Genomic DNA, 27,014 nt, shown 5'->3' with positions numbered 1-27,014 from the left:
AAAAAACTAAAAGCACTAGCCATACCTGTCACCTTAAATTGGTTTGGCAGGTTTTTAACTTATACAAGTGAGGTTACACAGTACACATTCTACAATGTGTTCTAAAGGCCTGACCTTTCCCTAAAAATTATCTTTATGAGAGCCACCACTTGTTTCATGTACTTAAGGTCTGTTTATATTCATTGCTTTATGTGGTATTCCTCTGTATACTCATTCCCCCCCATTAATGAACATTTGGACTGTTTGTAGTTTGGAACCACTACAAAGAATGATATTATGAACATTCTTAGTACTAAGCAAGCACACATTTTTGTTGGTCATAGCCCCAAGAGCAGAACTAGCACAGGCCACATGTATGCTCGACCTTTAATAAAAACTCCCGAGTAGCTTTCTAAATTGGTTCTATCAATTCAGTTTCACAGCCTGCACTATTCCACATACCAGGTAGCATTATGACTGGTAATGTTGATCTTCATTTTAGCAATTCTAATAGTTACAACTACTATTATCATTGTTTTAATTTATACTTCCCTGATTACAAATTAGGTAAACTAATGAGGTACTTTTCGATGATTTATGGGCTATCAAGATACCTTCTTTCAAGCCGGGTATGGTGGCACACACTTGTAATCCCAGCATTTGGGAGGCTAAGACAGGAGGATCACAGTTTTCAGACAGCCTCAGCTATTTAGTAAAGCCCTTTACAACTCAGACTGTGTTTCAAAATAATGATTTAAAAATAAGGCTAGGGGTATAGTTCAAGAGGTAGAATGCCCCTGGGTTCCATCCCAAGTACCAAAAAAAAAAAAAATTCTTTCAGGAATACTTAACAAATCTCTGGCCCTTTTTTTTTTTTTTTTTTTAGTAATATCATCTTCTTCTTAGCTGATTTGTAAGAGCCCCTACATTATGGATATGATTTCACTGTAGTGTTCTGTATGACAAAAATCTTGTCCTATTCTGGACTGTGTGTGTGTGTGTGTGTGTGTGTGTGTGTGTGTGTGTGTGTGGTATTGGGGGTGGAACCCAGGGGCTTTTCTACCTCCGGGCTATACTCCCAGACCTATTTTATACTTGATTTGGAAACAGGGTCTCACTAAGTAGCTGAGACTGGCTTCGAACCTAAGCAACACTCCTGTCTCAGCCTCCAAAACAGTGGGATTACAAGCGTGCACCACCACGCCGGGCTTTCTTTTTCACTCTTGAAAAATATTTTGATAAACAGAAGCCCCCCCCCCACTTTTACACTATGGGGGGGGTCTTTTTTCTTCTGGTACTGAAGGTTGAACCCAGGGGCATTCTACCTGTGAGCTACACCACAACCCTTTTAATTTTTTTTACTTTGAAACAGCGTCTTGCTAAGTTGTGGGGCTGGCCTTGGCGGGCAATCCCCCTATCTCAGCCTCCCAGTCCCAGGCATGTGCCACTGCACTGAGCTAGTTCTTCATTCTTATTCAGTTCAAATTAGTAAACATTTTCTTTATATAGTTAGTTCTTTTTGTCTTGTGTTTAAGAAATGTCTCTCAATCCCGAGGTCATAAACTACTAGGCCATCTTAAAGAAGTTTTATTATTTTACATTTGTATCCCAGTCCAACTGGAATTGATTTATGAACGTGGGAGAGGGTTCAAGTTTCCTATTTGTTTCAGCATGGCTCTTCAGTTGATTCACTGTGCTGCAGTGAATTAATTGGGCTGCAGGTTTACCTTTCTTTCATAAATCAAGTGTCTGCAGGACCATTTTCTTCTACTGGTCAATATGTCTAACTTTTTGCAAACAGTATGCTGTCCTGATTATTGTAGTTTTATACCATGGTCTCAATAGCCATTATGATTTGTTTTTCCTGTTTTGTTCTTCAATATTACTTTGGTTACTCTTAGTACTTTCAGTGAATCTACTATTCAGATTGTCAATTTCAATGAAATAAAATTTTGAGATTTTGATTAAGATTGCACTGACGCTAACAGATCAAACTTATCTGCTAGCCAGGCATAGTGGCGTACACTTATAACCCCAGTACTTAGGAGGACTGTAGGTTCAAAATCAGCCTAAAAAAATTAGCAAGGCTCTCCAGAACTTAGTGAGAACCTGTTTCCAAATAAGAAATAAAATCAGGCTGGGGTGTAGCTCAGAGGAAGAATGCCTCTGGGTTCATTTCCCAAGCCAAAAATAAATAAAATAAAATAAACTTATCTGCTAATTCATGAATATCATATACTATTCTTTATTTAGATTATCTTCAATATTTGAGAGCTTTCTATATAGGGGTCTTGAACACCTTTCATTAGATGTCTGGCATCTGATAAATGTTTGTTGCTATTGTAAATAGCATCATTTTAATTTTCTCTGGTGAAAACTATTCACCTTTACATAATAACAATGTACTCAGCAGCTTTGGTAAACTCATTAATTTCTAACCCAGTGTTAATCTAATCTACTTTGAGAATCCCAACTATTCTAATTTACTTTAAATCCTTATGACTACATTCAGGCTTTTCTTCTCAAATACATAACCATGTCATCCACAGCTGACAGCTTTACTTCTTCCATTCTAATTCTTACACATTGGGGGGGGGGGTATTGTTCCAGGGGCATTCTACCTTCGAGCTAAACCTCCAGCCTTAATTTTTATTCTTTATTTTGAAACGGGGTCTCACTGAGTTGCAAGGGGTCTCACTGAGTTGCAAAGGGCCTCACTAAGTAGCTGAGGCTGTCCGTGAACCATGATCTTCCCGTCTCAGCCTCCCAAATGCTGGGATTACAAGTGTGTGCCACTACGCCTGGCTCAGTACTTCTGCTTTTATAACATAAACATTCAGCCTCTAAATTTCACTTAGTATACAGTCTTAGCTATACTCCATCAGTGTTGATATATATCATGTTCGACTCAACTAATTTTTCTTATTTCACTGTGATTTCTTCTTTGATCTATAGGAAATTAAGAAAAGTATTTAACTTCTAAGCCTATGAAATTATCTAGGTTTTCTTTTTTTTTTTTTTTGGTGGTACTGGGGTTCCTGGAAGCCCTTCTACCTCCGGGCTACACTCCCAGACCTATTTTTACATTTTTATTTGGAAACAGGGTCTCCTAAGCCAGCGCGCGCGGCTGGCTTCGAACCTGCGCGATCCTCCTGTCTCTGCCTCCCAAGCGCGGGGATTACAAGCGTGCGTCACCACGCCCGGCATCTAGGATTTTTTTTATTTCCAGGTTAGTTCTACAATGGCCAGAAAACACTCTGTATGATTTTAAGCCTTTGAAATATGCTGATGCTTAATTTTTTTTTTTGCAGTATTTTGAAACAGGGTCTCACTAAGTTGAAGAGGGCCTCACTAAGTAGCTGAGGCTGTCCTTGAACCTCCAATCCTATCTCAGCCTTCCTAAGTACTGGGATTACAAGTGTGTGCCATCACCCCCAGCCACTTACTTGCTTTATGATCAAGCATATATTCAATTCTGAAACAAATGACAGGTATATGGGGAAAGTATGCATATGTATGCAAATTAGGTTAAGCATAGTAACTGCATTATTTAAATTTTCTGTACTCTTAACTGATTTTTTTTTCCTGACTGTCGGCTACATTGGTTACTAAAATAAGTGAGTTAAAATCTCCTGCTATGACTCAGGAATTAAATCTTTCGTCACTATAAAATGTCTTTGTTTGTTTGTTTGTTTGTTTTGCAGTACTATGGGCTGAACCCAAGGCCTTGGCCATGTTAGATAAGTGTTTACAAGCCTTGGCCTTAAACCTGTGATCCTGTTGTCTCAGTCTCGCAAATACTGAGATTACAGAAATGGATCACCACCCTTGGCTTTTAGCAGGTACACTATAAACTGCAAAAGCTGGCCTTGAACCTGCAGTCCTCCTGGCTCATTCTCTCAAGTACTTGGATTGCAAGCATGCACCATCATGCCAAGCTAACACTACTTGGTAAAGCTCTATAAATGTTTCTATTAATTTTATGCAGTTAATAATCATTTAAAACTTTCCCATTATTTATTCTTTCTGCTGCCACTTTCTTCTCTTTTTGATGCTGGAGATTGAACCCAGAGCTTTGTATATGCTTATTCCTTCTGCCCTCTCCAACCGTCTACTGAGATAACATTTTATCTTTAATTTCTTTCAATGAAGATCTCCTAATGTTATGTTCTCTCAGTTTTAATCAGAAAAATGTCTTTATTTTACATTCACTTATGAAGTACATTCATATTATGTAAAAAATCCAAAATGGTCATCTTCTTTTCATTTCCTTGAAATCTATTGCCTTCTAATTGTATAGTTTCTACAGAAAACTCAGCTGATGGGTTGTTTTGTTTTGCATTCTCTGCAGTGCTGGGGATGGAATCTAGGACCTTGAGCATGCTAGGCAAGCACTGTACCACTGGGCTATATCCTTTTCCCTTGAGAATGACTCATTGCTACTGTTTAGAAACCCTCTCTCTTTCACAGTTAATTTTAAGAGTTTAAAGCTTATATTAAGTTTGTAGTTATTTTACTATAATGAATTTATATATGGTTTTGTGTTCATCACACTTGTTTAGAGCATTTCCAAGTAGATGTTCTTTTAGCACTTTGAAAACTGTTCACCGTTTTCAATTACTGCTTCTGCCCCATTCTCTCCTCTTGGGATTCTACACATATATCATACTTACTCTCTGTGTTCCCTATGTCTCTTAAGCTCTTTTTTAAATGTCCAACCTTCTTTCTCAGCTATTTCACCTTCAATATATTTTCTTTTGACCTATATTCCAGTTCACTAATTCCATTCAATCATTTCTAATTTATCATAAAAATCATCTACACTGAATTGTTCATACCAGGCATATCTGATAACTCCATTAGCTGGATCCCCGTGTGTGTCTGTTCTATTACTGTTCTTTATGTCTCCTTATATTCTTGGTTATTTTAATTGCCAGATATGGGGTAAGGCCAAGTTGGAAAATTTGAGAGCCACAATGATATTAAATTTTTTTCCAGAGAGATTTCCATTTCCTTCTCGCAAGTAGTTAAGGAAACTAACAAATTTAAACTGTCTTAATCTAAACAGTGATTAAAATAATTAGAGCCTGGGTTTCAGTTTCAATAAAAGCCAATCTAACTCTAAATCAAACTTCTCCAGAAAGGTGTTTTTGGATACCAAATCATGACCCAGGAGAATTCTAAAATGAACCCTTTTCACTACTCGGCACTAAACTCTAATTGTTTTTAATATATGTCCCACATGTAAATCTTCCAGAAGCTCTGCTCAGCTTGTCAGTTCCTCTTTTCAAAACTTACACATGCCTTTAGGTAAACAGAAATCCAAAGCTGGGTTCACTTTCTCTGGCTTTTTATTCTCTCAGATTATGGACCAGTAATTCTTCATGCCAGAAAAGTTTGTTTTTCAACTTTTTACTATTTTTTTCTCTTTAATATTCTGTTCATTTGTTTAGTTCTCAGAGAAAAGCTCTACGTAAATTACTTTTTTAAATTTACTTTTAAAGTCATAACCTAGTGAAACATCATGCTAAGTAAAATAAGCCAGACATAAAAAGACAAATACAGTGTGATTACACTTATATTAATTAAATATGTAGAATAGTTAAATTCACAGAGATAGAAAGAATAGTAGTTACTAGAGGCCGGGAGGAGGGAATTAGATTATTACTGCTTAACAGATATACAAGTTCAGTTTGGAGTAATAAAAACCAGTCTGGAGGTGCTGGTGGTGATGGTTGTACAACAGTGTTAATGTACTTACCATCACTGAGCTGCATCTTTAAGATGATTAAGATGGTAAGTTAAGTTAAATTTTATTGTTTTATGTATTTTGTGGGGAAGGGGTATATTAGAGATTGAACCCAGGGGCATTCTATCACTAAGCTACATCCTCAGACCTTTGTACTTTTGAGACAAGGTCTAAGTTACACACTCTGGTCTTGAACTTGTGATCCTCCTATGCCATCCTCTCAAGTACTGGGATTACAGGTATGCAACACCACACCTGGCAAATTTTAACTTTAGATATATTTAACCCAAACAAAAAATATATATAGCCTGGTATGGTGGTGCATACCTATAATTCTAGTAATTGGGAGGATAAGGCGAGAATTGCAGCCTCAGCAACTTAGGCCTTGTTTCAAAAAAAGAGGGGGAAGGGTCTGGGGATGTAGCTCAGAGGCAGAATGCCCCTGCGTTCTATCCCCAATAACAACTCCCAAATATGCTGACCTCTTATCATGTGATTTTGATAATTACTGAGGTGGTGTCACAAATCCTTAGCTACTAGAAACCAAAATTAGTAGAATTTAACTTTATTAGAAAATTATAAATCTTTTTTTCCCCCAGTACTGGGGATGGAACTCAGGGGCATTCTACCTTCAAGCAAACTTCCTACCTTATTTCTTTTGAAACAGGGTCTCACTAAATTGCAGAGGGCCTCACTAAGTGGGTGAGCCTGGCCACGAACCATAATCCTCCTGTCTCAGCCTCCCAAATGCTGGGATTATAAGCATGCACCACCATGCCTGGCTATAATTCCCATTTTAAAGAAAATTTATACCCTTGTTTGGCAAATAGCTTAAAAATGGCAGACGAGAGGAGATATTCCATGATTGTTTTGTTCTCTAACAGACTATGAGAAAAAACTGAGGAAAATTATTTCTATAATCAAAATTATATTAGGTAAATGATTTTTCCCCTCTATAAAATAGTTTAATGTGAATCAACTCTTTTGTTCATCTTACCTTTGAGGAGAGATAATACTATAAACAATCCTTAAAAATGAAAGGGAAGCCTACATTTTCACTTAGTGATAACTGCTTATTGGATATGCATGAAGCATGCTGTCAGGCTTGGACTTTATGGTAAGCCTAAGCCTAAGCCTAAGCTCTGTGCTGCAGATCCAGGGAGCCTGAGTATGGATTGGTAGTGTGTGCCATCCTACACCTGCCCAGCCATTTTATCCTGACCACAACAAAGTAAACAGTGCAGGAAATACCTACTTCTTCTTGTGACATGGCTCAATATCACGCTTGCCTACAAGGTCACCTATGACCCCCCTTTACCTATCTTCACAACACACTGGCGATTATTTTGTGCCCTTGCTGTGCTACAATTTATATTGATCACAACTAAAATATTTAACAGTACTTCTTTGCTTATAAGCTTACCATCCACATTCTTCACTGTGTATTTCTTTCAAGGTCAGAAACCTTATTATCTATATAACAACTAAGCATAGCAACTAGAATGTAGCAGGTACTTAATAAATGTTAAGCAGGAAAAGAGAATGGAGAGATTGAACATATTCAATTTTACAATAGTGAGCAATTTTTAAGCAATGATTACTACAGTAAATTTAGATCTTTAATCAATTGAAACAAGGTGTTTCTACTTGAAACAAACTGTAAACCATTAAGATATGCACCAATGTACCCTAGGATGAGAAGAAACAAACTATTGATTGGATTTATTCTTGGGTATATTATCATTTATTGCTTTAAACAGTATCTTTATAAGACTATTTTTTATATACACACTTTTATTAATGCATTGTGGTCTCACATCATTATGTAGTTCAGAGTGACAGGGACATACATGCACATGGCCCTTGGTGAGACACACACACACACACACACACACACACACACACACACACACTCCCCACTCTGTCCTTTCCTCATATATGATATTGAGATTGGCACCGGTAACTTCACATAGGCATGTAACATTTTCTTCATTAATTCTCCCTTCCTCCCCTCTCCCAGATCCCTTCAATTGCTCCCCTGGGGATTTTTCTCCATTATCTAAAATCCCTCTGGTATTTGAATTACTCTCTAGCTTCTATATTTGAGAGAAAACACATGACCCTTCCCTTTCTGTGACTAGTTAATCTCACTTAACATGTTCTCCAGATCCATCTATTTTCCTGCAAGTGGCATAATTTTGTTCTTTTTTATGGCTGAGCAGAATTCTACTGTATGTATAACCCATAATTTTGTAATACATTCATTTGGTGATGAACACCTAGATTGGTTCCATAATTTGGCTATTGTGAATTGTGCTGCCATAAACGTGGACAAGTATGTATCACTATAATATTCTGATTTCACTCCCTTTGTAAAGATACCCAGGAGAGGTATAACTGGATCTTATGATGGATCCATTCTCAGTTTCCTGAGGAATCTCCACACTCATCTCCATACCGACTACACTAATTTGCAATCCCACCAATAATGTATAAGAGTCCCTATTTTCTGTTTATTGCTGGTTACATAAAAATATTACTGATTTTTAAATACTCATCTTGCATTAGCCACCTTGTTGGATAATCTGTTAACTTTAATAGTTTATCTGAAGGTGGTCAGAATTTTTTGTTGTTTTGTTTTGTTTTGCAAGTCTGGGGGTGGAACCCAGGGGCATTTGACCTCCAAGCTACATCCCCTGCCCTACTATTTTATTCTTTATTTTGAAACAGGGTCTCACTAAGTTGCAGAGGGCCTCACTGAGTAGCTGAGGCTGTCCACAAACCGTGATCCTCCAGTCTCAACCTCCCGAATGCTGGGATTACAAGCGTGCACCACCACGCCCGGCTATGGTCAGGATTTTTTTTTATGTGGACAATATATCACTGGTGAATAAGGCCAGTTGTTTCTTCCTTTCCAATCCTTACAGCTTCTATTTCTTCTTCTTTATACTGCAAGGTTAGCTAGAACATTCTCTGCAACACTAAATGAAAAGTGATTAGGGCTAAAATCCTCAACTTACAAATTTAATGGACCTCTGAGGCTGGATCGGAGCCTGCCGAGGGGTTAGGCCGATGCCGGGGCCAGCGAGGCCGTCACTGGAGCGTGCCATGAGGCAAGGCCGGTGCTGGGGCCTCCGAGGCCAGGATCGGAGCCTGCCGAGGGGTTAGGCCGGTGCCAGGGCCAATGGCCGGCATCGGAGCCTGCCGTGAGGCAAGGCCGCTACTGGGGCCTCTGAGGCCGGGATCAGAGCCAGCCGAGGGGTTAGGCTGGTGTTGGGGCCAACAAGACCAGAATTGGGGCCTCCCATGAGGCAAGGCCGCTGCTTGAGCCGGTGAGGTCTGGATCAGTCCACCGGGTAGCCAGGCCACTACTGGGGCCGTCAAGAGTGGGATCGGTACTTGCAACGTGGCATGCACAGAGAAATAGCGCAGAAAATAAAAATCAGATGCTTCCCCTAATCAGCAAAAACTAGGAGGAAAGGGGCAACAGGAAGAGGTTGAGCTATAGAAAGGGCCCTATAGTGAAGCAACTAAGGTGACCAATCAGAGGGTATGGAATAGGGGAGGATGGAGCCTCTTTAAAATGAAGGAGGTGCATAAACAAATGTATCAAAGTTAATCACCAAACAAGCATGGGATGAGAGAAGGGGAGGGAATGGGATGGGGTCTGAATGAGGGCTAATTGGATGATGTGTGCTTGTATATCCTCTCAAGTCTTGTACTCCAATGTGATATATGATTACAATGCACCAATTAAAAAAAATTTAAAAAGAGAAAAAAAGGAAGATATTTTATAAATAATGTAAGCCAAAAGACAATGGAACAATATCTTTAAAGCATCAAATGAACATAAGCCATATATAGTTCTTGTTTGGTATCTGTGAGGATTGGTTAGAGGACCATAACACATGATCCTGCAGATACTCAAATATGTGGATGATCAAGCCCCTTATATGTATGTATGACTGCAAAGGCTATATGTACATAGTACTTATATATAACCTATACAATCCTCCTGTATATTTTAAGTCACCTCCAGAATACCTGAAATATCTTACAATGTAAATGTGAAGTAAATAAATATTATATTAATAAAAAAGCAAATTTAATGGAAATGTTCTCAATGCTACCATCCAGTGAGATACTTGCTATAAGCTTCCATTATGTAGCTTAAGAAAATCCACTCTTATGCTTAATGTGCTAAGAATTAAGTATTGGTTTAAATTTTATCAAATGCTTCCCTGAATCTATCTTACAGGTTTTCTCCTGGTACTTACATCATTAAGTTATCTAATATTAAGCTATTCTTATATTATTGTAAGGATAAGACACTATGTACAAGAGATAAGCCAAATTTGTTCCAAGCGGTTCTTTTCCTTCTTTTGTTTTTGGTACTGGGAGTGGAATCCAGGGGCATTCTACCTCTGAAATACATCCCCAGCCCTTTTTATTTGAGACTCTCCTAGGTTGCTGAGAGTCTTGTCATTATTGAGGCTTTTTTCCAACCTGTGGTCCTCCTGTCTCAGCCACCAAGTACTGGAATTACCAGCTCTTTTCTTTCGTTCATACAAATACTTTATGAGGATTTTTGGTTTGTTTTTGTTTTTGTTTTTTCCGGTACTGGGGATGGGACCCAAAGGCATTCTACCTCTGAGCTATACCCCCAGCCCTATTTTTTTATTCTTTATTTTGAAACAGGGTCTTTCTGATTTGTAAAGGGCCTCACTAAGCAACTGAGACTGTCTGTGAACCATGATCCTCCTGTCTCATCCTCCCAAGTGCTGGGAATATAAGCATGTGCCACCACACCCGGCTCCTTTATGAGTATTTTAATGAGAACTTTTATATCTACAAGTATACTCATAGTTGAGAATGGCTTATAATTTTCCTCTAAAATTATACTGGCTTTAAAAATATTTTTCTATAATGAATATAAATATATTCTCTAAAATATTATATAAAACAGGTAATACACCAAAGTTTTAAATTTTCATTTGTAAATGCTCTGGACACCCCTGCATCCTTCTTTAAATTCTGGGCGAAATACCAGGTATAGTGCCATATGTCTATGTCACTATTTGGGAGGCTGGCCAGCCTCAGCAATTTAGCAAGGCTTTCCATAACTTAGGCCCTATTTAAAATAAAAATCAGGAATGAGGGTTTCAATCCCCAATGCCCTGCCAACACATGCACACAATTCTGGTGGTAGATTACTAGTTACTGATTCATTTTATGAAGTTATATTTTTCTAATTTTCTGTCAGTTTCAGAAAAAATTTTTTTATACAAAATGGTTATTGGTGAAAGCTTTGTATTATATTCAGTTACAACTTTTACTTCTTTCCTGAAACTGTAATATTTTTTATTCCTAATATTGTTTATTTGTACCTTTTCTTTTTTATTCTGACAGTTTGCCTAGCTTAATGATGCAGCTTTTGTGTTAGTCTATTTATTAAATTAATTTCTTTGGGGCATTTTCTTCTTCTGAGTGAAGTTCATTATTTCCCCCCTCCCGTACTTTGTACAGTTAAATTGTGACCATCTAATGATATCTTAATATCCCAAATGTAGTAAAGTATTTTCTTATTTCCTAAATATTTATCTTTATAATGACTTCATCTCCTGTCATAAATTATTTAGAAGCATGATTGTGAATTCCAAACATTTTAAGAAAAACTATTTGTCAATGAGTCATGGTATAGTTTAATTCTCTTATGAATAAAATTTTTAGTGTTTCTTATAAAAATTCCCTGGCTTAAGCAAATGTCTGATTGTTTTTAAATATTAAATTTTCTATCAACATACTTTTAAGACTGTTCAATAGTACTAACATGACCAATTCACAAATGTATACATTTTATAGCTATTAGTTCATAATGCTTAGCACAATTGCTACAAAGTTTTAATTATGAGTTTTCCTTTTTCCCCATAGAATAGCACCACAGGCAGTATTCTCTGGCCTACCTCCTCCCTGAACCACCCTGATGGAAGAAAGACAAGGGGAGAAATAAAGCACTCAGCATAACTTGGGCGGAGAAGGGGTCTGTGTTTGGGGAGACCAGGAGGAAGCATGCAACAAAGACTTTACAGAAAAGCTGGAGCACAAGGGGGGGTCCAGTAAGGAGAAATAAAAGTATCCAGAGATGGAAGAAGGGAGGGGCAGGCTGAGAAAATGTGTATAATATCAGTACATTTGGTAAATTCAACGAGTTGCTTTCTATAAACTGACTAAAAGACTGTGAACGTTTCTCTCCAGAGGGGCACTGAGGTTTGTTGTTTTATCAGAGTCCCAAGAGTTTCACTGGCCTGGAACCTATGTTTGTTAATAATTTCTTGGCCAGAGTTGTGTAAGTGAAGCTGGAGTCTGCACTTCTCAGGAAAACTCCCAAATCAGCTCAGACAGAAACAAACTCCTCCACCTCTCTATCCTGATTAGATTTCTCTTAGTCTTCCTTGTGATGGTATGGATTTCCAGCTTTTTGCATGGCTCTCAGTTTTACAGCAAAACTTCACACAGGCCCACAGATCCTACATGCATATATAACAAACTGAAATGCAACATCTCAGGTATGAATTACAAAGGCCTAACTATTCCAGTCCATAATCTCCATCCTAAATCCCAGGGTATGCCACATCTGTTAAGACACTGACTATGCTAATGGAAACCGAGCAGCCGACCTTTATTTAACAAGAGGTCAGCTGCTCACTGAAGAAGAAAATGTGCATGAACAGTTTTAACATCAGTTTACTCCAATGCCTTTGGAAAATATTTTTTCCAAAAGTATTCTATAAAAACACAATTTAAAAAAGATCTTGCTGTTGTTAGTATAAGTTAATGCTAGCAATACTCTTTCTACCTTTTCCTGTCTATTGCTTCTCATGTTAGTGACCAAGAAATCAAACAAATAATCCAGTTATTTTTTTAAAACAGAGTTTAAGCAAAAGCTTAGCTGTCATCTCAGATATAAATCGCAAATGCCTAACTATTCCAGTAACCTCACCTAATACTTACCATTTTTCTATCATAAATGAGTATAACATTATTTTTTTAATTATATCTTCAACTCCCTTCTCTAGTCCTATATCTCACACTTTGGATGGGTGGGAAATGAATTCCATAAACACACAATCCGCTCCTTCAGTAGTATTTCATTTGTTTGTTTGACTTCTAGATTAGATTACAAAAACCAGCTTATTGGAAGGCCAGAAGACCTAACGAAGATTTATACAGAAAATTTTATATTTATATTTTTATATAATTAGGTCTAAATCTTCATCTAAATTTAGGCTTCATAAGCCAGGCCTAGTGATGCATGCTTGTAATCCCAATACTTGAGGAGCTGAGCAGAAGGCTCACAGGTTTAAGGCTAGAGTCAGTTACTTAGTGAAACCCTCAGCCACTTAGTGAGACCTGTTTCAAAATAAAGAATAAAAAATAGGGCTGGGGGTGGGAAGATAGAATGCCTCTGAGTTCAATCCCAATACTGTATTAATTAATGAATTAATTAATTTAGGCTTCATAAAAAGGAGAAAGGGTGTGAAGGCATATCTACCTCCATTTTTTCTCACAAAGATTATTCTGACAGTTTCTCAAGAACTTTCATTTTATCAAATATACACAGTACTTTTTTATATTAGACCATCTTTAAATAAAATTTTTAACAGACCCTTACCTGATGGTCCTGAATCTTCCTGCCCACCACTCTGAATGTGTTGTTGCCTGTATGATGATATATATGAACTCTGCTGAACCCAGTTGAGCCACCAGCTGGCACCCACTTCTTATTGGCATCATCATAAACCATCACAGCAGCTCTTGCCTGACAGATACTCTGTTCACTGTAAAAAATAAAATATTCAAACTTAAGATATACTAGGTATCCCACAAACCATATAAGTGAGGGTTGGCTAACCTAACAGTCAATCAGTAGTTATTGCTGTTACTGGGTGCTAGAAACAGCAATGAACAAGACAGAGGCTTCCTGCCCCTATGGGTAGAATCTAATGGGAAAGACAAAAGCATGAAGTAGAGAAAGGGATGAGATGAAGGATGAAAAGGAAGAATGAAAGGAGATGAGGACCCACAAAAGAGCACACAGACAAGCAATACAGGAAATGGCTTTTTCTACATATAAATATCTAACACAAAACTGAAGACAACTACAGGCATAAATTAATCAGTTTAATTGCACATATGCTTCTTACATTTCTGGCCTGCAATTACACTTTTTTGTTGACAAAATTATCTTTACAGTGGGGAGATACCACTAACAATCAATGGACAACAAAGTGAATAAATCCTTGTTTCTTTCCCTTTAGGCTAGTTAACAGACTATGCTGCAATAATTTTTTTTTCATTTAAAACTATAAAAGTAAAATGAGAAGATATCTAAGGATACTACTACTAATGTAAAGAGTTTGAAAGAACCAGTTATTTAAGGCTTAGCTTCATTCATCAATTATTTGTTACCAAATACAATGAGATATACAAATAAAGAAAATAAAAAAATGACGCCTGCTGGGTATGGCGGCGCACACTTGTAATCCCCACGCTTGGGAGGCGGAGACAGGAGGATCACGCAGGTTTGAAGCCAGAGTGCTGGCTTAAGAGACCCTGTTTCCAAATAAAAACGTATGAAAATAGGTCTGGGAATGTAGCCTGGAGGTAGAAGGGTTTCCAGGAACCCCAGTACCACCAAAAAAAAAAAAAAAGATGAGGCCAATTTCATATTAAGCAACAGGTTTGAAGTCGTACAGAAGTTTTAAAAACAGGTAGAAAGAAAGGAAGGAGACAAACATAAAATTTTAATGTATAAGTTCTGCATACTTTTCCAGGCAATGTCACTCTCTTAAGCCACTCTTTCTCCCAGGCCTATCACTCCCAAATTCTTGGGAAATCTGTCACTCTTAATATAAAGCAAAAATTCACTCATTTGTTGTGTACTGTTAATTAACTCCCCTCAGCTGGGATAAATAGTTTAGAGAGACACAAAATCTTAAGAAATTTGTAATCGGATACTTTGCAGTATGATCTATTGATCAGACATTGGAAGACCACATCACAGATCTAGAAAATGACCAGCCATAACTTTGTGATCACTGGATAGATGTTATCTTAATACACCTTCCCACACCCACCTTTCACCAAGTTTCCTTTAAAAGAAGAGCCAAACCGGGCATGGTGGTGCACACTTGTAATCCCAGCACCTGGGAGGCTCACACAGGTTCGAAGCCAGCCTCAGCTACTTAGTGAGGCTCTCGGCAATTTAGTGAGACCCTGTTTCCAAATCAAGTATAAAATAGGTCTGTGAGTATAGCCTGGAGGTAGAAAAGACCCTGGCTTCCACCCCAGTACCACAAAAAATAAATAAATAAAGGAAGAGTCAAAGCCAGGTGTGGTAACCCACACCTGTAATCTCAGAAAGTGGAAGGCTAAGACAAGAGGACTGAAGGTTTGCAAATAGCCTCAGAAATTTGTCCAGACCCTCAGCTACTTAGCAGAACTGTTTCCAAATTAAAAAAAAAAAAAAAAAAAAAAACAGGGCTGAAGTGTAGCTCAGAGGAATAATGCCCTGGGAGTAAATCCCAGTACCAGCCCTATTTTACTTTATATTTTGAAACAGAATATCACTAAGTTGTTGAAGGTCCACTAGACTGCTCAGACTGGTCACTAACCTGTGACCTTCCTGTCTTAGCTTCCCAAATACTGGGACTGCAGACATGCGCCACCGCACCTAGCTGTTTGTTTTGTTTTTAATCAGATGCCAAGAGTAAACATCAGGAGCAGGCACATTAATTTGGGAAAGATAGGCCTGGGAGAAAGTGGCTTAAGAGAGTGACATACCTGGAAAAGTACACAGAACTTATAAATTAAAATTGTATATGTCTACTTCCTTTATGTCTTCTTTCTACCTGTTTTTAAAACTTTTGTTCTACCTCAAACCTGTTGCTTAATATGGAATTGGCCTAATTTATAATTAATAATTCTATGCACACTACTACCCAATTAAAATAACACAACTTCCACAAAAATATGCCTTGTGATGCTTCTCAGGCTTAAGCAATAGTCACTGAAAATGCTCCTAAGTATCTCATGAAGGTTCAAGGCCAACTTCAAGCAAATTAGCAAGACTCTGCTTCAATATAAAAAATAAAATAAGGCTGGGGTGTGAAAGAATATCCATATCACACTGTACAATTAACAAACCTCAAACTGAAAACTTGTCAGTCTTCATTATTTTGTTAGTAAAGCAATATGAAACAGATTAATTAGTTACAAACAAAACTGCATTTCTTGTTGATTATACCTCATCTATCTTCAATGGTATTTTTCAATAAAATATGGCATTAGAAAGCTAGAGTCTGCTGGTTAAAAAAGAATCTAAAAACCATGACAGTGCATTATAATTTTGTAGCTTTGTCAGATAATTCATTTTTGAATATAGTCAAATTCCCTGAGCAGATGTACATAATAGTAGAGTACGCCTGGCAAATCTGTTCTCATAGGTACCAGTGAATAAACTGTTTTCTGGTATTTAAGAAGACTAAGGACTATTTGGCTACTCTTATATGTACTATTTCTTGATATTACAATGAAGCTGTTTTTAACAAATAGCAACTTCCTTTCACTGACACCACTTACGGAACTGAGGATGGAGCAGTTATCCTGCATTCCTGAGGCTCTGAATCCCATTTCCCAGCAAAGGGAAACAAAAATCCACACACAAACACCACTTATGCTCATTACTTACCAAGGAAAATACGAATATGACAGTGCCTAGCACAAGTAGGTACCCTTTAATGCTTGCTCAGTACATAAGTTCATCTGGCAAAATCTTCCTTATCAAGACCAGGATCAAACACTATTCATTTTATTAAGTCTTTCTGGGGTCCCCAAAGCAAGAATTCATTGCTCTCTCCTCTGAGTTCTTGTAATTTCTCAACAAGCTAGATTCTCTGTGGAGGAAATGCTGCGGAAGGAGTTGCATTTTATTCCAAGAATACTAAGAAGCCACTGGAAGGCTTTAAGCAGAGAATGGCTTACTTTTTTTTTTTTTTTTTTTTTTTTGTGGTTCTGGGGATTGAACAGGGGCATTCCTTTGAGCTACATCCCCCTCAGCCCTACTTTTATTCTTTATCTTGAAAGAGAGTATCGCTAAGTTGTGGAGGGCCTCAATAAGTAGCTGAGGCTAGCTGAAAACCAATGATCCACCTGTCTCAGCCTCCCAAATACTAGGATTACAAGCGTGAGCCACCACACCTAGCTGGCTTACATTTTTAAAAGATGACTCTAGCTGGGCATGGTGGCACACGCTTGTAATCCCCGTGCTTGGGAGGCGGAGACAGGAGGATCGTGAAGCCAGCCGTGCTGGCTTAGGAGACCCTGTTTCCAAATAAAAATATAAAAAGTAGGTTTGGGAGGGTAGCCTGGAAGTAGAAGGGTTTCCAGGAACCCCAGTACCACCCCCCTCCAAAAAAAAAACCTTCATGAAATTAATACTCCAGGGAAGGTTTCCTTCAAACAGAATCTCAAACTTTTTCAAAGAATAAGGAGCAAACATAATTTTTTTTTTTTTTTGGGTGGCAGTGGTGGTACCGAGAATTAAATACAGGGTTTTCTACCTCTGAACTATACCCCAAGCCTTATTTTATTTTTATTTTGAAACAGGATCTTACTGAGTCACTGAAACTGGCTTTGAACCTGCAATCCTTCTGCCTCAGCCTTCCAAGTCCTGGGATTATAGGCACACACCACCCTGCCTGGCTTCTAAGGACCATTTTAGGTATTAAGCTACAGATACTGACATACATGCACAAAGAATATATAAATACAACATGATTAAATCATATAGTGGACTAGCAGCTATAATTCCGCTATTTTTTAACTACTCTGTTTTGTTACATGATTATGAGGTTAGTACATTATAGGAAGCTACAAAAACTATAAAATCTATTAGCCAATCGAGTATGGTGGTGCACACTTATAATCCCAGTACTTGTGAGGCTAAGACAGGAGAATCACAAACTCAAGGACAGCCTCACCAATTTAGCAAAACCTTGTTTCAAAAGTTAAAAAAAAAAAAAAAGAAAAGAAAAGAAAAGAAAAGCCGGGCATGGTGGCGCACACTTGTAATCCCAGCATCCAGGAGGCTGAGACTGGAGGATCAAAGTTCGGGACAGCCTCAGCTACTTAGTGAGGCCCTCTGCAACTTAGTGAGACCCTATTTCAAAATGAAAAATAAAAAATAGGGCAGGGGGGTGTAGCTCTGAGGTCAAATACCCCTGGGTTCAATCCCCAAACCCCCACACACAAAAAAAAAAAAGTAAAAAAAAAAAAAAAAAAAAACTGTCATCCCAGTACATGAGAGGCTGAGACAGGAGGATTGTAGGTATGTGGCCAGCCTCAGCTACTTAGTGAGGCCTCTGCAACTTAGTAAGACTCTTTGAAAAATAAAGAATAAAAAATAGGGCTCAGAGAAAGAATGCCCCTGGGTTCCATTCCCAATACTGATGTAGGATAGAAGGAATAAGTAGATAGAAAGGAGACCGACAGGAAGGAAAAGTAAAATATAACTTTAATGTAAAAACCTGGAGCTGAAGTGCTTCAGCCACTAGTTCACAAACCAGTTCTCTTTCCTTAGGCTTGACTCTCCCAAAATTCCTGCAAAACCTGTAGATTCGAGAGTTAACTTAGAGTTCCCAAGAAACCTATAATTTAGGATATTCCAGCTTATCCGTCAATCAGCTAATGAGGACCCCAATCAGCCTGAAGACCCTAAGGCTGACCAGACCACCAGACCAACAGGTAGAGCCTCACTTCACTCTTCAACAACTTGATTTGGTTAATATTCCCATTTTAGAGACAGGAAGTTGAGACCGGTGAATTATTTTGACCAAGGTCATCCTATAGGAAGAGGTAGATATGGGATTCAAAGCAGTCAGTCCTTTTGAAGTCTACACTTACAAGTCTGGACTGAGTTCATCCACCCTAAGACTGACCAGACCAACTGCCCACCATAAATTGCCTTGGGACTACCGGACTGAGCTCATCCTCACATATCTTCTCTAGCCTTCCCCTTATGAAAGTCTCCTAAAAGAAGAGAACTCTGAACTCCCCAAAATGCCTTCCTCATCTTCAGGTAGCCCACATTCTCTCCTGAATGTGTACTTTCTTCCCTTTTCCCCAAATAAACCTCTATCCATGTCTCTAACTGGCATGTGCTGAAATTCTTTTCTGTCACGTTAGCCAAGGACCCTGAAGATCCTGAGTTCCTGAGCTAAGGACTCACTCCAACAATACCACCAAAAAATAAATAAAAATTATAATTTAAAAAATAGGGAGGACATGCCGGGCATGGTGGCGCACGCTTGTAATCCCCGTGCTTGGAAGGCAGAGACAGGATGATCGCACAGGTTCAAAGCCAGCCGCGCGCTGCCTTAGGAGACCCTGTTTCCAAATAAAAATGTAAAAATAGGTCTGGGAGTGTAGCTCGGAGTAGAAGGGCTTCCAGGAACCCCAGTACCACCAAAAAAAAGGGGGGGGGGGAGGACTTCCGGGAAGATGACAACCTAGAAAAGCAGTGTTACGAGTCCTGCTAACACTCGATCTCTATTGCCACAAAATCAGCACTTTTCATAGCCAGAAAACACTATCAACAGAGAAATAAAAAATGTTAACACAAGGGACAGAGAAAAAGAAGACTAAAAGAACAACCAGAGACCAGAATAGAAACCAGCCGCATTGCAGAGCCGCACCAGCGCCATCATGCCTCACAGCACCAGGCTCCAGAGAGGAAAGGAAAACAAGGAGCTGAAGTGAGCAGCTGCGGATCATTCGGGTGTCTGCGGATCATTCGGGTGTAATTCAGCAGTTCTTTCAGCACAAAGAACGTCTAAAACCGCCAGTGGCCAAGGTCATCATGCCTTCCAGGGACTCAGAATGGAGCTCAAAACCAGAAAAGAGCCGGGCGTGGTGGCGCACGCTTGTAATCCCTGCGCTTGGGAGGCTGAGACAGGAGGATTGCACGGGTTTGAAGCCAGCCTCAGCTACTTAGTGAGGCTTTCAGCAACTTAGCGAGACCCTGTTTCCAAATGAAATATAAAAAAGGTCTGGGAGTATAGCCCAAAGGTAGAAAGCCTCTGGGTTCCACCCCCAGTACCACAAAAAAAAAAAAAAACAGAAAAGAAATACGCCTGCCTCACAGCCAGGGTGTGGCAGCGGCACCATATTATCAGCAGTGGCGGTGAGTTCACCATGCCCGCGACGGCTTCAGATCAGCTCGCACAATAACTGTAAGTGAAATTGCGGCCCCTACAGGAGAAATCCCAGCACTGCATCCCCAGGGACTTGCACAGCTTTGATAATCTCCCTGGGTCTGAGATTTTGCAGTCCAACCCAGTGAAGAAGTAGTGGTGGCAAAGATACCACACCCTAGTCGCTGCTCCCCATGGGAAAACCCCAGCCCGACACCCCCACAGTTCCGCGCAGCCTGAATTAACTCCCTGGGTCTGAGACTTTACGATACAACCCAGTAAAGCAGTAGTGGTGGCTGAGATTACAACAAACTCAAGATCCAGAGCACCCTAAGTGAAGTCGTGGTGACCTGGGGAAGAACCCAGAAAAGGTACAAACTTCTGAAATCATGGGAAAGAGGAACAACAATACAGCAATGAACTCCCAAAACCCCATAATATCAGAACCTGATAACACAGAAATTCAAAGATCTCCAGAAGTTCAATAATCTCTTCAAAGAAATAACAGAAAATTTTCCAAACATAGAGCAAGAGGTCGATATACAGGTCCAGGAAACTTATAGAACTCCCTTTAAACAGGATCAGAGAAAAGGTTCCCCACACCACATAAATGTCAAAATAACCAATGTAGAAGCCAGGCAGAGAATCTTAAAGGCAACAAAAACAAAGGCCAAGTGATATTAGGAGGCAAACAAATTAGAATCACTCCAGACTTCCCAAACCAAGTCATGAAAGCCAAAAGGGCTTGGAGAAACACATTCCAAACTCTGAAAGAAAACAACTTAAAACTATCTATCAAATTAGACAGGGAAATAAGAAGCTTCCATGAAAAACAGAAACTGAAGGAATTTATGTCTTCAAAGCCAGTACTAGAGAACATACTCAAAGAGATTAACTACAAAGAAGAAATAGGTAATACACACCAGAACCAGAGAAACAAGATTTTCCATCCAGCAGACAACTAAGAATAAAAAACAGTATTTCAAACTGAAATAAAATTTTAACATGTTAGGATTTAAAAGTTATCTCTCAATAATCACACTGAATGTAAATGGCTTCAATTCCCCAATAAAAAGACATAAAGTGGCAAAATGGATTAAAAACCAGAATTCATCCATCTGCTGCTTACAAGAAACACACTTTACAAGTAAAGATAGTAACAAACTCAGGTAAAGGGCTGGAGCAAGGTAATTCATGTTAAGTAGCCATCCTAACAAATGTGAAGTAGTATTTCACTATAGTTTTTATTTGTATTTCCTTAATGATTAGTTTTATTATGATAAAGATGAGTGATATTCATGTGTTTATTGGTCATATAAAAATCTTTGGGAGCCGGGTGTGGTGGCGCACGCTTGTAATCCCAGCATTTGGGATGCTGATACCGGAGGATCACGGTTCGCAGACAGCCTCAGCTACTTAGTGAGGCCCTCTGCAATTCAGTGAGACCCAGTTTCAAAATAAAGAATAAAAAGTAGGGCAGGGGGTGTAGCTCGGAGGTCAAATGCCCCTGGTTCCATCCCCAGACCCGCAAAAAATAAAAATAAAAAATAAAAAATAAAAAAATAAAATCTTTGGGAATTCATTATCTATTTTAGTCTTTTACCCATTTCTAAATATTATTGTTTGCTTTTTTGGTTCTAATTTTTAGGATTTATATTTGGAATATTAATATACCTTCAGATATAGCATTTGGAAATATTTTAACCTGTTCTATCAGTAACTTTTAATTTTGTTTACATTGTCTTTGGATGTACAATATTTTTCTATTTCTTATGAAGTTTGTTTATTCTTTTGTTGTGTGTGCCTTTGGAATCATATCCAAGAAATCACTGCCAAAAAAAAAAAAAAATAGGGCTGGGAGCGTAGCTCAGAAATAGAATGTCCCTCAGTTCAATCCTCAGTATCACACACTAAAACAAGAATAAAAAATAATAAGATACTTTCAGTTATTTTTATCCAACTCAGTGTAAAAAGGTTGGCTAGAAAATTAAGATAAAAATTTCAACCGAAAACTATAGGAGAAATCCCTTCAAATAAACAAAAAAGAGAACAAAGGGTGACGCTGTAATTACTTACTAGTAGCTCCCCACTAGACTGAGAGGGCAGGAGGTACACACTACTAAGTAGTTATATTATCTGAGAGCTTAACACTTAGTAGGAGATCACTAAGTCATAGCCAAATCAAATACTTGGTATGAAGTAATTAAACCAAGGGTCATTTTACCTCTGAGCTATACCCAGGCCTATTTTTTTTTTTTTTAAACAGGATCTCACTACATTGCTGAGGGCCTTGCTAAGTTGCTGAGACTAGCGGCAAATCTTTGATCCTCCTTTCTCAGAGGCCAAGTCCTAGGTTACAGGTGAGCATCACTATACCCGGATGTTGCTGAATTTATACAAAGTTGGCAGAAATCTTTCCTTTATACTAAAGGTTACTTTCCTGTCTCTAGTTTTCCTATCATTGGAATTACTTATAATCTGAATCCAAGAATTACTATAGAAAACATGAAAGGTCACTAGACCACAGAACTCTGGTGCAATTGTTTATTTCTTTCATACATGCCCAGGATTTTAAATTGCAGTACTTAGCCAGGCGTGGTGGTGCATGCTTGTAATCCCAGAAATCAGGAGGCTGAACCAAGAGGATTGCAGTTTGTGGACAGTCTCAGCTACTTAGTATGGCCCTCTGCAACTTAGTGAGACCCTGTTTCAAAATAAAGAATAAAAAATAGGGCAGGGGTATAGCTCAGAGGTTCAGAAGTCGAATGACCCTAGGGTTCCATTCCCAGACTCGCAAAAAAAAAAAAAAAAAAAAAAAAAAGCAGTACTTAAGTGCTGTATCAGAGTAAATTATTCAAAACCAGTTGTTGAGACAAAAGTCTCTATAAAAAGTTTGGTCTTTCATACAAAGGCTAAAAATCAATTCATAATTTGGTCAAACAACTTAGTATCTCTCACTTGTACTTTTAAATTAGAACTCTCTTTTATCTGCTGTTACTCTTTTTCATCAGAATTGCTCATTATACTTGTGACCACCTGTGGAAGGCAGCTTCTCAAATAATACAGGGCCAAGTCCCAATACAAGGAACTCAAATATTTGCACATCCATGTTTATAGCAGCATTATTCATAATAGTCTAAATGTGGAAAGAACCCAAACTTACACTGAGAGATTAGTGGATAAATAAAAGGTGGTACGTACACAGAATAGAACATCATTCAACCTTAAGGAAGGAAGGAACTTTGAAACATGCTACATGAATGAACCTTAAGAACACTGTGCTAAGTGAAATATTAGCCAAATGCAAAAGAACAAATACTTTATGATTCCACTTATATGAGGTTCCTAGAGTAGTCATACATATAAAGCAAAAAGTAGAATGGTGGGTACCAGGGGTAGAGAAGGAAGAAAAATAAAGTGATTATTTAATTGACAGAGTTTCAGTTTGGAAAGATGAAGTTTCTGGAGAAGGACACTGGTGATAGTTGCAGCACACCAGTTTGAATGTACTCAATGTCACTGTGCTGTACACTTCAAAAGGTTAGGATGTCAAATTCCATGTACTGTATAATCTACCACAATAAAAAAAATACATACAAATAGCTTTAAATATTTAGGAAACCTAACAAAGGTGTTTTTATCCAAATAAAACTATATTAATCTCACATGCATTTTATTTTAGTTGCATTTTACTTAAGATGTTTTGTTTTGTTGTGCTGGGGGCTGAACAGGGGGCATGCTACCTCTGGGCTACACACCCATACCTATTTTATGCAATCTCAGTACTTGGGAGGCTGAGACAGGAGGACTGCAGGCTTGAAGCCAGTCTCACCAACTTAATGAGGCCCACTGCAACTTAGTAAGACCTTGTTTCAAAATATATATATATATAAAATATATATATATGCATATGTGTGTATGTATATATAGATATATAAAATAGGTCTGATAATGTAGCCCAGAGGTAGAACACCCTTGGGTTCCATCCCCAGTACCACAAAAAGGAAAAAGAAGGGGGGGGGAGAAGGAGGGAGTCTCACTAGGTCGCTGAGAGTCTCACTACTTGCTGAGGCTCTAACCTGGGATCTTCCCAAATACTAGGATTACATGCTACCACACCCAACTTTAATATAAGTTTTTAATATTAGTATTAATAAAGCATAGATAATGACATTTTCTGGACCAAATCCAATTTCTCATAATGAATATTTAAAGTTCTCATTTGTGATGCTTTGCTAGTCTATCCTCTGTTAAGATATCTCTTTGGGTTGCCTTTGTTTCTTTTTGGCAGTACTGGGGACTGAATTCAGGGCCATTCTATCACTGAACTACAACCTTAGTCCTTGTGAATTTTGAGACTGGGTCTTGGTAAGTTGCCCAGCCTGGCCTCCAACTTGTGATCCGCCTCCTCAGCTTCCCAAGTCGCTGGAATTACAAGTACGTGCCAATGCGCCTAGATTGAATTGCTTTTTGATGGTAACCTTTACTTTTGTTTACCTTTATTTACTTTTACTTTGTGGTACACAGGATTGAATTCAGGGTCTAATCTAAACTGCTGAAACTGGACTCAAACCTTTGATCCTCCTGTCTTAGCTTTCCATGTACTGGGATCACCGGTATGTACCACTATGCACGCAATGTGGTTCTGCCTCCTCTTTAAATGTATACTGTAAGAAACTAAAATCTTTATACCTTCTTCCCCTTCTGTCAATTACAAAAGGAGATGGCTACTAATGATCTCTATGCCTTCTAGCATTCACTCTCAGATTTACTTGCCTTTGTTGAAGAGAATAAGCCAAAAGGTATGAAGCATTACTTTCAAGGTTAACTTAACAAAAAGACCCTGGCCCACCTGACAAGGTCAACTGCCAGGAAGAAACCCTCAGTCCAATAGCTGGCATGCAAATGAATCCAGGGAGCTCAGTGGCGATAGCTTTGAGACTGCAGCCCTGGCTGACACCTTGACTACACTTGTGAAACCCTGAGCCAGAAGACAAAGCTAAGCTGCACCCCATTTCCTGATCTGTGGATCAGGAACTGTGTGATAATAAATGTGTGTGTGTCCCTTCCCGCCAAGGATGGAACCCAGGGGCATTCTACCTCCAAGAACACCTCCAGACCTATTTATTATTCTTTATTTTGAAACAGGGTCTCACTGAGTTGCAAAGGGCCTCACTAAGTAGCTGAGGCTGGCAGAGAAGCTTGATCCTCCTTTCTCAGCCTCCAGAATGCTAAGATTATAAGTATGTGCCACCACACCTGGCCTAATAAACGTGTTTTAAGCCACTACATTATTGTGTGGCTATATCTAATATACCACTCCTTCACTCCCTCGATCCTGCCCCCAAACCCTAAATTTCAAAAACAAAAAAACAAAAAAACTAAACCCTCATTAACAATATGACAGCTCACAGAAAGTATGTATATGAACAACTGATCAAAGAAGGAAAAAATATGGGGGAACACTTGACAATAAACACCTTTCTATCCTAGTAAATCCTCCCATTAAATCTTTATTAGACCTGAATAGATTACTCCCCCTGTTTCCTGTAGGTTTTTGCCTCACATTATTTTCATTAAGCTATATGGCAATGCATCCCAAAGTACTTCCAAGTCCTGCTAAGTTAAAAATATGAACTGTGGCTAATTTTAGCTGCAAGATACCAGACAAGGCCAGATTAGGACAGACTTGAAGTAAAAACAGGGATGAGGGAAGGTTGCTTTTTCTTCTACATTTGCAAGGTTAGTTAATTACTCAAGTAATGATTCAGTGGACAGAGTGAGCAATAGAAAGACAAGTACCATATGAGATTAAGAAAGAAAAATTAAAGCAAGGTACTGCAGCATCTCAACCTTATGTTTTCTCAAAATATAAGCAAAGGGTCCCGCTCCCTGTAATTACAGAAGAAATATAAACTCTGGAGAAAATTTATAGAACAACAATGTGAAGGCACTAGAAAATGACCATGAGAGTCATTCTTTTAAGAAAAAAATTGTATGTGGAGAGTTCCTTGACTTTTATAGCGTTTATCTTGAATACTGATCCTAGTTTGTGCTACATGGGAACAATTAAACTCCCAAAAAGAAACCCCACGGCCTTTTTAGCTTCAAGACAAATAGAGAGAGATCAGGGTAATCAATCACAACTAGAAAAGAGTAACCTTAAGCAGGAAAAAAAGTTAGAGGCAGCAGGGCAACCACAATTCAAAATATAAATTCTGCCTAAATCTCTATATGACCACTGGACTAGCATTAGCATGTGTTGGGTTGTTTCCAAGTAATCAAAGAATTGAACTAAAATTTGACCTGCTGTCCATGAGAGAATTTGCTGTTTGTGTCCAAACAAGTTACTTGTCTGCTTTAACCAAAATAATAAAAAAATTAAAATTACAAAATACAAGCTCTTTAGAGAACTTTAAAACTCAGAGTTCACAACATTATCATCTCAGAAGGTGAAAACTGAGTGAAAACTCAGAAAGTGACAACTGAAAACTACTCAAAATTCTCAAAAAGATAGTCAATGAAGTACAAAGACAAAATGAATTTGATATAATGTAATACTTCCAAGTAGCTACTAAATCTATTTAATAATATAAAGTAAAATATGCTTGTAATAATCAGTAATATGTATGGATTTTTTTTGTTTGGTTTGTTTTTGTTGTTGTTGTTGTTGTTGTTGTTGTTGTTGTTGTTGTTGTTGTTGTTTTGGTGGTACTGGGGGGTTCCTGGAAGCCCTTCTACCTCCAGACTATACTCCCAGACCTATTTTATATTTTATTTGGAAACAGGGTCTCTTAAACCAGCAAGGCTGGCTCCAAACCAGCCCGATCCTCCTGTCTCCGCCTCCCAAGCCTGAGGATTACAAGCCTGCACCACCATGCCCAGCGAGAATTTTTTTTTTAATACCAAATGAGCTGGGTGTGATGGTATTCAATAATCCCAGTACTTGGAAGGCTGAGACAAGAGGATCGATCACAGGTTTGTGGCCAGCCTCAGCTACTTAATTAGGCCCTCCATAACTTAGTGAGACCCTG

General features: G+C 38.5%; 1 protein-coding gene across 1 annotated transcript in view; it reads right to left on the bottom strand.

Annotated features, from left to right (window-relative positions):
• The window catches only part of ENAH (ENAH actin regulator), a gene marked incomplete at both ends in the record, with an annotated part of 166,385 nt that overhangs the window by 78,955 nt on the left and 60,416 nt on the right, over positions 1 to 27,014 (bottom strand). Inside the window, one exon of the mRNA XM_080698912.1 lies at positions 13,401 to 13,566. Coding sequence (XP_080555038.1) covers positions 13,401 to 13,566 — 166 coding nt within the window. The remainder of the gene's footprint in view (positions 1 to 13,400; positions 13,567 to 27,014) is intronic.

The sequence above is a fragment of the Muscardinus avellanarius genome (assembly GCF_963383645.1).
Source record: "Muscardinus avellanarius genome assembly, chromosome: 7".
Classification (NCBI taxonomy): Eukaryota; Metazoa; Chordata; class Mammalia; order Rodentia; family Gliridae; genus Muscardinus; species Muscardinus avellanarius.
The sequence above is the reverse complement of the archived record's forward strand: the minus strand, read 5'-3'. Positions and strand labels throughout refer to the sequence as shown.